Raw genomic sequence first — 13,453 nt, 5'->3', positions numbered from 1 at the left:
ATGTCTATAATGAACCTCATGAAAGTACATCTTTATTTCATCTTAACAAAATACATTCTTAAATAAATTTGTACTTATATTACATAAAAAGAGATGCCTATCTAAAATATTTTGTTAATTATAATTGTGAAACATGCTGGCACTTGCTGATGAGCAAAGATGTTCCATTAAAAGGCACTGGCTCCCTAACAGAAAACTCTTAAGTATTTGACATTAGACACCAAGGAAATTTTTAAAATGCTCCAACAAAACCATGTTACTTTTCTTCTACAAAATTATCAATGTGATATATTGAAGTCACACAAATTAAGAACTTTACAACAATTTGTTAGATTCTACTGTTTATTATGAACAAAATATTATTAAATTTCTTCTTAATTGTAATATAATGAGAATTGTATGGCCTCCACCTGTGTGAAAATGCTATTGAGATGTTTCCTTCCTCAACAAACAATGCAGCCAACCACATTTCCAGAACAGTCTCCTGGCCCTCTCCTTCCCTTATTCATGTTACAGCAACTTAGCAGGAACAGGCTGTCTGTCTGCCAACAGATGCACTCTGTGGTTGGTGATGTCCTCAGGCTTGACCGTATGTGTAGCGAGACAAGTCAAAGTTGATGCTCCTGGAATAAACTGTGTCTCAGCATCAAGAAAGAAAGACAAGATGTCTTTGTAATTAAGGCAATGTGTGTCAAACAGCAGGTTAAGTCAGTCCTTAATAAGAGGATTCACAATGTCTGTTAGCACTGTCTTCTGTATGGTGTAATGATTTGTGTCCTTAGCTTACAACTAAGAGGTTCCTGACTAGGTGTATTTTTTTATTTTATTTTATCTATTTATTTATTTATTTTTTTTTATGCTATATCTTTTGTTCACTCAGAAAACCATAGGTAGGGTTTTCAGACAGACAAGCAGTAAAAAATACATTCCTAGGGCAAGAGAGAGTCTGGGACAAATTGTGTGTGCACCATGTACATGCCCCACTTAGTTAATTTATTTCCATGTAATATGTGCTGCACAGCTGGCTTCAACAAGGATATAAAAGACAGATATTGGAATGAGATATGACTAGTGGCCTCTGAACAATGAGACTTGCTTGGTCGTGACTTTAATAATCAAATGTGCCTTTGTCGGTTTCCATGTCACTGTAATTTGAAAAAGACAACAGAATAATGCAAGACCTTGAATATTAAAGAGTGAATCTGAAACAATTTTAGATCTTTTAAAAAGCTCTTTTCCTCAACATTGTAATTACAGTCAGTGTCACTTGCAATTAGAACTCCTTCTGACGTGAGTGTCACATTGGGCAAATTAGCAACTCGCTCCTCTTCAGTCTGAAGGAATCAGCCCAGAGAAACTAATTACACGTCAACTTGGGTTAGTCCCTCATATGTCTTTGAAGGCACAGAGTAACAGATTCAGTGTCTGACTTATTGACCGTTCCTTGCTTTGGCTAACAAAATGGCTGTGATTGTTTTAAACAAGTGTTGTATTGAGGTGATGTGTGATGCCTGGAAAATAGACAAGCCATGATTACATAATATGAATGTTAGAGTTTCACTAGAATGGTGAAACAAATTGAAAAATACACAGCGTAACTATTGGCAGTGAAAAGACTTTGAGTGCGTTGGTGAAGAAATGGAGCAATGAGGGATGCCAGGATGTGCCTCACCACAAACATGATGGTGGGCCATCCCAAAATGTTTGTTTTTTTAGTTGTTTTGTTGTAAGCTGAGGAGGATGTACCTTTATCTGTCTCTTGATACCATTCAAGATGTTAAAATTTTGGGATGGCTCACCACCATGTTTGTGGTGAGGCACATCCTGGTGTCCCTCATCGGTGCATTTCTTCACTAACACACTCACAGTCTTTTCACTGCCAATAGTTATGAGGTTTATTTTTCAATTTATTTTACCATTCTAGTGAAACTCCAACATTTGTACTATCTAATCATGGCCTGTGTATTTTCCAGGCATCACATCACCTCAGTACAACACTTTGTTTAAAACAAACACAACTGTTTTGTTAGCTGAAGCAAGGACCAGTCACAAAACATAACTTTCTCTTATGTCAATATGTCAGACACTGAATCTGTTATGCTTTCAAAAACATATGAGAGACTGACCTAAATTGCCATGTAGTTATTTTCTCCCAGTAGATATTTTCAGACCGAGGAGGAGCAGGTTGCCAGTTTGTGCAATGTGATGCTTACATTAGCAGGAGTTCTAATCACATGTCACTGACTGTGCAACCATTATGTACATTTCTGGTTATGCAACTTTACTTTGAAAAAAAGTGTATTTTCATACTTATTTTCATATTTTCCTCAAATTTTTAAATGATTATAGTTACACTTGACTGAACAAAACTGTTTTATAATTTTGTCAATTGCTATGCTGACATGCTGAATGCAAATGAATTTATCTTGAAAAGAAAAATGAAGAAAAGGTAAGAAAACACTGACCTCATCAAAGCAATGTTCAAACAGACCTCTTTAATGAAAGGAAGCACTGAAGGAAAGAGGAATTCAAAGGAATAGCATAAAATGAAGGGCTGATTGAATATTTCTATAAATTCATGAATATGATCAATGAAGGAAAGCCATAGAGTGTGTAATATCTGTCACCTTCAATGTTTCATCCTTTATGGATGCAATAATAAGAGAAACATTGGTTAAACATTATAGATAATGAAGATGGAAGCTGATCATTATTTTTCAGATGAAAATATTTTACTAACAGGAAGTAAAAGAGGCTTTATAAAAATTGGAATGTAAATTTGTGACAATGGAATGGACTGTGGGCCAAACTGGTGCAAATCTGGAATGCCAATGATTTCAAGACTAAATATTTAGTAGCAAACATGACATCACAGCTTGATTCAAATTTAGTGCATAACAATTCAGATGACTCATATTCAGTACATTATAATTCTACGAATAAAAGCATAAAAACACAGACACACGAGCAGACAGACACGTACTTGCAAACACTGTGCACCACCTCGTGAGGGGCAACACACTTATACTTGGGATTCTGCAGGGCGTCATCACCACCACTGGGGATGAGCAGCTGCAAGGACAGCAGCGTGGAGAGCTGGGGACAGAAAGGAGCTGGTGAGGGAAAGGAGCAGGGAAGAAGGAAGCACTAATGGAGAAACACCAAACCAAAGATAGGAAAGGGAAACAAGAGAGAAATTTGATGAGTTCATAAAAGAAAAATACAAAATTATCTTATCTATGTACATCCTATGTTTGCTCCTAAGAACTCCCTCCAATAGTTACCAAAATGGAAGAGTTTCCTGCCTTTCCCTTTCTTGAATGTTGTAGTTCTTTTTCACTATTTTTCCCCTTTTTTCAATGGAGGTCATCATCTTGTACCAGCTGCATATCCCATACTCCAATACCTAATGTCTTATCATCTCACTTTGTACTATTCTTTCCATGAGGGTAGACTACCTTAGAATGCTATGTTTGACCCCTCAGTGATTGCACATTTCTTATTTATCTGATATGCTATTCTGTCACTGACACTTCATAACCTTTACCAGCCAATCTTCATACACCACAGTAAATAATTTCAGCCACTTGGATTCCTGGTGATATTCTGTTCCACCATCAAAGACTTCTCTTGGGTTCCCCTCACCTGGGTGAAGAGGCTTGCTGTTGGGGTGATCTCCTCCTCAACAATGGAGTAGAAGATGGCCATCAGACGGTCCAGAGGGAAAGACTTGGGGCCCACCAGGTGGCTGCTGCAACGTTCCTTGGCCTGTAAAATTAGCCTCTTGATATATATATATATATATATATATATATATATATATAGAGAGAGAGAGAGAGAGAGAGAGAGAGAGAGAGAGAGAGAGAGAGAGAGAGAGAGAGAGAGAGAGAGAGAGAGAGAGAGAGAGAGAGAGAGAGAGAGAGAGAGAGATGCATACATACCAAGAAATAGGTAAATAGATGGATATAGATATGTATGTATGTATTCATATCAAGTGTGTATCTACAATTTGCCTGGATTTTCTACCATTGCAATCATATCATTTGATATTACAGTCTATGTTAGTTAATTCAAATATAGATAAAAGGCATGTTTTTACATTAAGGTTTCATTATAGATGACATTAGAATGTGTAAACATCAGCACTTCAAAAACCAATCCCACTACTATAGCAAGGCAAAAGACAGATGCAGCTCACTTTGATGCTGGCTTGAGTCTTGCGCTGCTTGCCGTGATGCTTCATGAAGAACCGACGGTCAGTGCGTGCTGGGTTGTAGGAGGCGAGATGTGCAGCAACAAGCAAGTACCGGGAGTACAGTGGCAGCTCCACCTACATAAGAAAGTCACAGTACCTTACAGGAACAACCAAGCAAATAGTCATGAGTTCATGTTGAGAAGACTAGATGATATATGATGCAAGGCAATTGAAGTCTCATACAGAAGTATTGTGCCTGAAATAAGCTGATGTGGGAATGATGCCAACAGGGATGACCCATGACTCTGAAACAAGTTAAATTAAAGCAGATATTGAGAGTGCAATATAAGCCTGACTCAAACAGCAAACAATGAAAGAAACAGATAATGAGATCAGGGCAATTAAGAGGAAGGAAAAAAATTCAGATGAAAGAACAATAATAAAAAAAGTTATTTAGGTTCAGAGATATCACTAAAAGATTCTTAGATAGTTTAAATGTCTTAGCACCATCATTTTTTTCCAAGAGTAAATAACAAACTCAAGTCATGATGTGCCTGCCAGCCGTGTAAGTTAGCTGGCACACTCACCATGGCAGTCTTGCTGGAAAAAGAATCCAGTCCTATAGATTCTGAAGGCAGCAAATCCTTAGTATTGGTCTCAATCAGCTTCTGCATCTTGTCGTAATGTGTGCTGAAAACAATTACTTCATTAGATGTGAAGAAGTAGTGATGAGAAGCAGGGAGTATTATGATGGTTTGGGCACATAAAAAAAGAATAAAAAAAACACAACTGGTAAAGATGACTAGATCTGATTTGAGGAGAGAAGTTTTAGGCTCCACTCACCCTCATTTTAAATCCTTGCACCTTCCATGAGTATGATAACACAGAAATGATTGACTGATACATCACTATACAAAATGAAGGAGGGTCAGCCTCACCGTGACACCTCCCGTAGATACACTGTGCTCATGGCTTTCTTCAGGTGAGGTTCAATGTTCCTCCACAGTCGCCGAACATCGTCTTCCTCCACTTCCCCTTGCACCACCGGCTCACGGTACACCTCAAAGTGTTGCTGCACCTACAGGAGTGTATATGGAGGAGAGACATTTGAAAGAAAGGAAATAAAAGAATGCATTGGAGGTACAATTCTTTCCTAGCGTCAATGAAGCACTCTTGTCCAACAAACATATACAATTTTTTTTGCCAAATTTTGAAATAGACCTGAACTTGAAATGAATTTCAGATTTTAACCAATCTTCTCAAAATGTTACATGGCTGCTTGTTAACTAATTCTATTGCTGAAATACTGTTGTTATTACCAGTAATAATATAACTTTGCTTGTGTCACAAGTTTAAAAAATGGTGCAAATATGAAGCTCATGAATGCAGTGACTTGTTTATGGTGCAGCCTGGGTCACCACACTACCTGGCTGATCATGTAAACTTTTAATGCTATATTCTTATTAGTAATACTAGTAAAAACTCCTTTCCATGAAGCGAAGTATCTCCGGTCCCCTTGTTGTCCCTCTTAGTTACCCTTCACATCCAGCAACGAACACAGTGGGAGTATGTTAGTGATCTCACTATTTACTTTCAGTTTCAAAGTAGTCTCTCACACAGATATTTGTAGTACAGTAAAACTTCTCTTAGTCTTCTCAGTATTTTAATAGCTGAAATTTGCTATAAAATTACTTTCCAAAGTGTTCCCAACAGCAGATCTGAACATAAGTTGATAAAATGTTGACTAGTACATAACTAATATGAGCCTAACTTGGCATCACATTGTGACTGACTCATTGCACAATCCCTTTCAAACCTATGTGAGATGAAAAAAGCTGGTACAATGAGTTCAAGCTGGGAGTTGAAATTATTCTTATACATGCATGCCAAGTCATTGTATCATCACATAACAGTCAGTCTTGCTTCAGTCTCTATCTTATAATATTCACAGGAAAATAAAGAAATCAAGCAAAAGAACTAGTAACAAACAAACCTGGTGCATAAGTTCAGCTAGGTCTCTTGTGGCATGATAAAACACACTCAGCACAAGACTAATGTAGTTCTTGAAAAACTCTTCTGAGGTAGTTGGTGGCCTAAGCTTCTCCAAAATTTTCAGTAGTTCATCTGAAAGACAAAAGTAAGTGTACTTTATTAGTCTGAGGAACAAAAAAGCAGATGTACTTTATTAGTCTGGGGAACAAAAAGAAGTGTGCTGTACTTCATTAGTCTGAGGAAGAAAAACAGAAATGCTTCATTAGTATGAGAAAATAAGTGCTTCATCAGTCACTATTTACCTAATTGCTATTTTTCTACAGGTTATGCATATCTAATAAGAGTGATTTTTAAAGGCATAATCCCATATATCCACCAACTTCTCATACTTGTTATAACTTATGGTACACCTTCAACTCTTACTCCCACACTCCAATGTGCCACGTATAACACGGCAAGTGAGTGGCAGGAGTGGCACTCACTCTTCCCCACATCCAGCACCTAACCTTTGCTGTACTGGGGAAAGTGGACCACCAGTGGCTCCATGAATCCTGTCGAGATGCGAAATTTTTCCAGTGAAAGAGTAGACATGAAGATGACAGTTATATTGACATCTGGAGTGAGTTCCTGAAGGCGACACAGACCTGGCAAGATGTTGGCGGCACAGTCCCTCAGGCGCTCACTGTGCTCCAGCATCTGGTGGAGGAAGGGCTGTCACAACATTGACAAAAAAAAGTGAAGTAACAACACTGAGGTTGCTAGCAGTAGTGTAGTAATGACAATGAGGATGATGACACTAGTGGAGAAGCAACACTTAGGATGAAATACTGTAGTGAAAAAGGAATCTTTTACCTTATTTTTTTCTATGCAACAATTAAGTAGGCCTGTTTTTCAAAGCATCTGTGGTGCTTGCTCAGCCTCCTCTTACATATAAAACTTAAGGAAAAAATATGTTGCTTTTTCCTTAATATAACCTTTTTCATTCTAATCTAGTAATTTCCTCAAGTGTTGTTCTACCTCTATATTTACTACTATCTAATTTAGTTTTATGTGCATGCATTTGCATGGTTTTGTGCCTTTATTGACAGATAACACACAGCAGGCAGTATTAATGGAGGACCACTCACAATAGCCATACGTGGCTGACCCAAAGTGTGACTGACAGTGGCCAGGTGATGCACAAACTCGCCAAGGCTGTCACAGGAGATGGAGGATGACTGGCCAGTGGTAAGTGAAGGAACACTGCCTGCAAGGATACACACACTCTGAAGGGCACAATAGGAGGAAATGTTGTCATCATAAATACCAGCCTAAAAGAGAATATCTTCCAAGCTTTGTAAGCCCCATCAGCACCTCATAAGGATGTCTTCTCAGAGCATGAGCAGAGATCCATTACACTTTTGACAGACTAGCCAGCAAAAGTCAAGGCAATAAGGTCAATGACAGCATCTCCTTACTTTAGCATAACATCTTTCTTCCACTCAAGTAATTAATGAAAAGTATCTAGGTTGCATTTACTGTTTAAAAGCTTGGCTTTTATAGACTCACCAGTAAGCTGGGACAGCACTGCCTCAAACAGCACCTGAGGACAGTACACCTCAATGCAGTTGATGTGACTCATGAGGACACCCAGGCACTGCAGGACGTGCCGTGCCACCAGAGTCTTGCCGGTGCCACTGTGCCCATGCAGGAACACACTGCTGGGCATCAAGGTTCCCTCCTGCAGCATTGGGTGGCAAAGCTGAGTGCTTATTCACTATGGTTACTCTTTAATTGATACATTTTCACCTACAAATATAAAGAAGGGATTCAATAACATGCACTTTATTTATTGTGGGATGGACCCATAATAAGAAAACTGCAATGTAATCCACAATGCCCATGTAATCCATTTCTTTAATCCACAGCATATTTTGTGAGATTTTAGGATTCAGTTGCACCATGTGTGAGGGTTGATTACTTGAAGTAACATGGGCATGCAGAAAGAATGACTGCACATGCTTGTGTTGTGTTCCCTTCACTGTGCATTCCATTCCTGAACTGGCAAACCTCTTTGAGGAGGCAGCCACAGCTCTGCCACACCACTGACAGTTGTGTAGGTGGTGAGACTGCAGCTTATATGACAAGCTTACAAAGGACATTATGCACTTAAGACTTTTTTTTCAAATACTGTCTAATAAAATAAATAATTGCTTTGACATTTTACTCACACAAACAAAAATAAATAATTGCCTTGCCATTTTATTCATGGTGTCACTAAAGAATATAAAAAAAAAAGAAATTTTGAGCTAATTTCAAGATTAACTTGCTCTTTTAGCAAACATCTAACCAGTACCCCCCCCCACTCTGATGCACTCCAAGCACACCAGTCACTCCATCGCTCACCATGTTTCTCAGCATTGCTCTCACATCTCATCAGAATCACATTTTCAGTCTCCTTATGATCCCTTCATGTATAAAGTGTACAACTTGTACACTTTATAGGAGAGAGGAGCCTCCAGTGAAACTGAACTTGAAAAAAATCAAAAGCTTCTCACCTCATGAATACCTGCCTTTACCTGACAATCTCAAGCCTCCCACATTTCAATAAAATATTGCTCTTTATCTTGTCTACTACTGTAATTTTAACTTCTGCTCTTCTGAACTTACAGTTATATGTTATAACTTCACCTGCAGACTTACTGCAGAATTTTCATTCACTAAAATCTGCATACCTGTTATTTTCTCCTTTAGCTATTTTGTGTTATCATTTGTGATTCTACCCTTGAGGAAGTATTAGATTGTGTACATTGAAGCAGATCAGCTGATACAATATAGAACTTCTATTCATGTCAAGGACTAAATCTAAAGTTCTTTACTCATCTTTGTTTTAAATTACTTTTCTCTCAAATAGAGCTAGCCACCATCACTACTTGCAAGTATTACTGCTCCTACTACAGACAAACTAGATAAGCCATCTCATCATTCCCAAGCTACACACACACACACACACACTGAGAAGCAATAACCACACCTGTCCTAGGAGGCCAGTCAACAGCTTCACCTGTGCATCACGGCCACACACTTCCATCTCTGCTCACTTGCCAAGGACACAACACTGAGGCTTCTGTGAGGAGCAGGAGGCAGTAAGGGTCAGCAAGAATGGAAGCACCAAAAGACCCATAAGAAGTAATATAATGGGCAGGCAAGCATTTAGGGATATGAACAATAATAATATTTCCTTAATCACCTAGTCTTACCTTACACGTGAAGTGCCCACTAAGCCAAACACTTATTAATAGCCCTGTTGGTCCCTACACATGCACACTCTGTGAGTCTCACTACTCAGTGGTACATAACAGTTAAGTACAGTAATGCCATAAATGGTCACAGTCACTTAGAACTGTAATGTACCAAAGTGTATTATTTGAATATCGTGCTCAAGCAGCTTCAGTGTAGTTTCACCGGTCATTTCTTTGATGCACTTTTCTTCAAAATGTGTTTGCAAATACTTTTACTACATTATACACAAACAAAAAAAAAACAAAAAAATGGATGTTATATTCATCCAAATAAAATCACGGCATTTGATTCTGGCTAATGGTCAGTCACAAACCACAAAATAAAGGAACTTTTCTGCTAACTGAGCACATCTTTAAATATTAAGCAACCAGTCATCTGCCCCAGCTTCTACTTGCACTCCATGATGAGCAACACCATTGTGGTTCACTGTCAGCACCATCACATTTGGAGAGCTTTATGGAATCTTGCTGGCTGATGGTGGAAATAACACTTGTCTCAACACTTATGATGACAGACATGAAAAGTCAGTATCAGATTCTGTGCAACACAGAAGATTAGTTGATGTTCCTGTGCCCCTTAAATAATTTTAACTCATTTTGTGGCACATAGACTGAATTCATCCACAGCCAAGAAGACTGAGGTGACTAATTTTCTTCTCATCACATTCCCTTTCTATTACTCACTAAATGTTGTGTATAGCCACAGGTTACACAAGCTGGAGTAAGGAATCAAGACAACAAGTAAAGATTTGGGGCAAATTTACAAGCAACTCTCTATTCCTCTATTCAGCTTCTCAATTGATGCATACGGATAAACTCACATCCCTAACTTACAAATGCATGTTTGTTCACTTCAGGTAATCAATTACAAAGAAAAAAATTCTGCTGATAATTTATTATTAGGATTACAGCCTGGTATATAGATAATTACATAAATAAGTTACTACAATGCTGTCACGGAATTAGTTAATGCAGTGACTTCAATATTTATATAGATTTTCTTAGTTATGTCTATCAGCACAGTTATTAATGTGTCATTTGACAAATAAATATGCATGTTCTTCATAATGCTGCTTACACATATGTGTGTGTGTATGTGTGTGTGTGTGTGTGTGTGTGTGTGCATAAGGCAGCTAAGGCTATCCATCTTGCTCTTCACTGTGTGTACAGGCTAGGGGTAAACACAATGTCTCTCTTAATGGCTGTTGAGGCCGCCTCCATCTTCTCCCGCAGGTTGGGATCACCGATGATATGGGCAGCATTCTTAACGTCTTTGAGCACTTCATCCAGACGCTGGATGCATTTGACAGTGACACCCTCCTGAACATCTGTTAGCTCCATGATCTTGTTGAAGGGCATCCCACAGGCCCACTGATATACCACCTCTGTCAGACCAAAATTGAATTGGTCCACAAAGTCCTCAACAGGCTCCAGCAAGCCACAGTCCTTCTGGACTCTGCCAATGTTCCGTGCCACTTCCTTGAATTGCTTAACACCCTTCTTCAGCTCTGGAGTGAGAGATGGGTCGCTACAGTTGCGCTGCTGGAAGACCATGCTGGACAGCAGTGCTGCAATCACTTCAGCAGGACTCTCTCCAAATACATTCTCCATTACCAGCTCTGTCACCATCAGTTCATGGCTACCCATTTCACAGGCCACACGTCCCTTCAAAGTGACAGTGTTGTTCTGTTCAATGTATCCCATCTGACGTAACACTTGGGTTCTCATCTTGTACTCAGGATGTAGCTGCAGTGCCTCCTCTGACATGAGGAATGTGAGGCGTCCTGCCTTCTCCTCCAAGTTGAGCCGCACAAATGCCTGTTCAAAGTGTTCCTGAAACATGGGGCACTCCATGCATGCTCTTTCCCTCACCTTGGACCGCAAAGTATCAAGGGTGCGGATCTGGGCAACAGCCCCCATCTCTCTCACACCCAAGTCCATCAGCAGGTTGAAGTGGGGCAGCTCCTCACCACGAGACACATTCAGACGCTGCATGTGATTGATCAGATCCTGGACTGACTGAGAGGGCGGGTCATCTCTGAAGCGTGGAATCTGACGCTTCTTGATATTATCTATGACTTTGTCAGCACTAATCTTGAGGATTTTAGCAAGGATCGCAGCCACACTACTTGGGGGAACTTCTAAGGTAGTGTGGCCTGTGGTGTCCTCCAGTACCTCAAAGCTGTCATGGCTGGCAGCCAACAGTTCTTTTTTCTGGACCTCTTCTTGTGAAGGGTTCTCTGTTTCTGCTTTACCCTTTAAAACAAAGACAGTCAGCTTGTTTTGGTCTCGTGTATCTACTTTGAGAAGGCAAGCTAGGCGCTGCTGGTATTGGCCATTGCTCAACAGTAGAAGCCGGCCTGGTGCCATGGCCTTCATCACACCAGGGAAGACCATCACAGAAGCATACACCTGCCGGCGCTGCTTGGTGTAATCCCGAGCAGCAGCATAGTACTCCTTCATGTCTTTACAGACAAGGCATGAGAAATCAGGTTCATTAGCCAGCCGGGCCTTTGTCTGCTGCAATTCTTCCTTATATTTACTCTGGTTGGCCATCTGCACAGCCTCAGAGAAGGAGCGTTTCATGATGTCCTCAACGGTGATGCTCTCCACACGCAGAATTCTTAGCATCATGGAGTAAGTCAACTTGAACTGGGATTCCAGCTTGGATGGTTTGCCCAGCATCATGCGGTGCAGGTCAGCCATCTCTGGCACCTCAGTCTTGCACAACACTATGACTGTACCAGTGGTGTCTAGACCACGGCGGCCAGCACGTCCTGCCATCTGAATGTATTCGCTGGGCACCAGATCCCTAAAGGCCATCCCATCATGCTTTCTGATGGAATCAAAAACAACACTGCGAGCTGGCATGTTGACACCCATGGCAAAGGTCTCAGTGGCAAACAACAGTTTCACCAAGCCCTTGGCAAAGAGCATTTCCACCACCTCCTTCAGAATGGGCAGAATACCACTGTGATGCACACCGATGCCCTGTAAGAGAAGTGTGCGCATGTAAAGCACTTGTGGCAGTTTCTTATCTGATCCCTGCAGACGATCAGTGCAGCGACGAATGAAGGCATGGATCTCGCCTTTCTCCCGGCTGGTGGTGAGGTCCTGGCTCAACAGCAGTTGAGCATTGCTGTCACACCGCTTCTTGGAGAGAGTGAAGGCCACCACTGGCAACAGATCACGACGCACCAGGTGGTCCAGCAGCCCTATCCAAAGATTTTTTTCCTGCTTTTCCCCAAGGTGTTGGCGGCCATGACGACCTCCCTGCATCTGCTGGCTCTTCTTCATGTCACTTTTTGCTGCTAATGCATCATTGTAGCCTTTGGTGATAAAAGTGCCTCTTGCATCCACCAACAGGAAGCGGTCATCCTTGGAGCGTCCACCAGTGCCAGTATAGAGGAAGTGCTCCAGGGGGACTGGACGCTGGCTTGTGCTGATGACATAAATTTTGCGTTTCTTGATGCGACCAATCCAATCGGCAAACTCAATGGTGTTGGGAACAGTGGCTGATAATAGTACAATGCTGACAGTGGCTGGCAGCATTATGAGCACCTCTTCCCACACATGACCTCGCTCAGCATTGTTGATGTAGTGTACCTCATCAAAGATGACCCACTCTAGATCACGGATCAGGTCACTGCCATTATACAGCATTGACTGCAAGATCTCTGTAGTCATGATGAGGCAAGAAGCTTTGGGATTAATTTGGATGTCTCCTGTGAGAAGACCCACATCCTCAAACTTGATCTTGAAGTCACGGTACTTCTGGTTGGACAAGGCTTTGATGGGAGAAGTGTAGACTGCTCGTGTCATGTGTTTAAGTGACAGGGCCACTGCATACTCTGCCACAACAGTCTTGCCAGCAGAAGTGTGTGCTGCAACAAAGACACAGTCTTGCTGCTCTAGATGCAGGACAGCCTGCTTTTGGAAGGTGTCTAACTCAAAGGGATAACTACAGGCAGGGTTGGGCACTCGA

General features: G+C 40.8%; 2 protein-coding genes across 5 annotated transcripts in view; both read right to left on the bottom strand.

Moving 5' to 3' along the window:
- Positions 1-10: 10 nt before the first annotated feature.
- The window catches only part of LOC135105975 (origin recognition complex subunit 5-like), a 16,364-nt gene continuing 2,921 nt past the window's right edge, over positions 11-13,453 (bottom strand). Inside the window, exons 2-12 of the mRNA XM_064014713.1 lie at positions 9,201-9,293; positions 7,736-7,907; positions 7,315-7,433; positions 6,694-6,883; positions 6,189-6,319; positions 5,134-5,273; positions 4,783-4,885; positions 4,199-4,330; positions 3,646-3,768; positions 2,984-3,096; positions 11-623 (exon numbers count right to left, since the gene is read on the bottom strand). Of these exons, the coding sequence (XP_063870783.1) occupies positions 578-623; positions 2,984-3,096; positions 3,646-3,768; positions 4,199-4,330; positions 4,783-4,885; positions 5,134-5,273; positions 6,189-6,319; positions 6,694-6,883; positions 7,315-7,433; positions 7,736-7,907; positions 9,201-9,257 (1,326 nt within the window). The 5' untranslated portion in view covers positions 9,258-9,293 and the 3' untranslated portion in view covers positions 11-577. The remainder of the gene's footprint in view (positions 624-2,983; positions 3,097-3,645; positions 3,769-4,198; positions 4,331-4,782; positions 4,886-5,133; positions 5,274-6,188; positions 6,320-6,693; positions 6,884-7,314; positions 7,434-7,735; positions 7,908-9,200; positions 9,294-13,453) is intronic.
- LOC135105971 (superkiller complex protein 2-like) overlaps positions 10,349-13,453 on the bottom strand; it is a 7,455-nt gene continuing 4,350 nt past the window's right edge. For all 4 annotated transcript variants that reach the window (XM_064014709.1, XM_064014707.1, XM_064014708.1 and 1 more), the window contains exon 2: positions 10,349-13,453. This exon is cut by the window's right edge and continues 813 nt beyond it. In XM_064014709.1, coding sequence (XP_063870779.1) covers positions 10,624-13,453 — 2,830 coding nt within the window. In that variant the 3' untranslated portion in view covers positions 10,349-10,623.

Source organism: Scylla paramamosain, chromosome 12 (genome assembly GCF_035594125.1).
Source record: "Scylla paramamosain isolate STU-SP2022 chromosome 12, ASM3559412v1, whole genome shotgun sequence".
Lineage (NCBI taxonomy): Eukaryota > Metazoa > Arthropoda > Malacostraca > Decapoda > Portunidae > Scylla > Scylla paramamosain.
The sequence above is the reverse complement of the archived record's forward strand: the minus strand, read 5'-3'. Positions and strand labels throughout refer to the sequence as shown.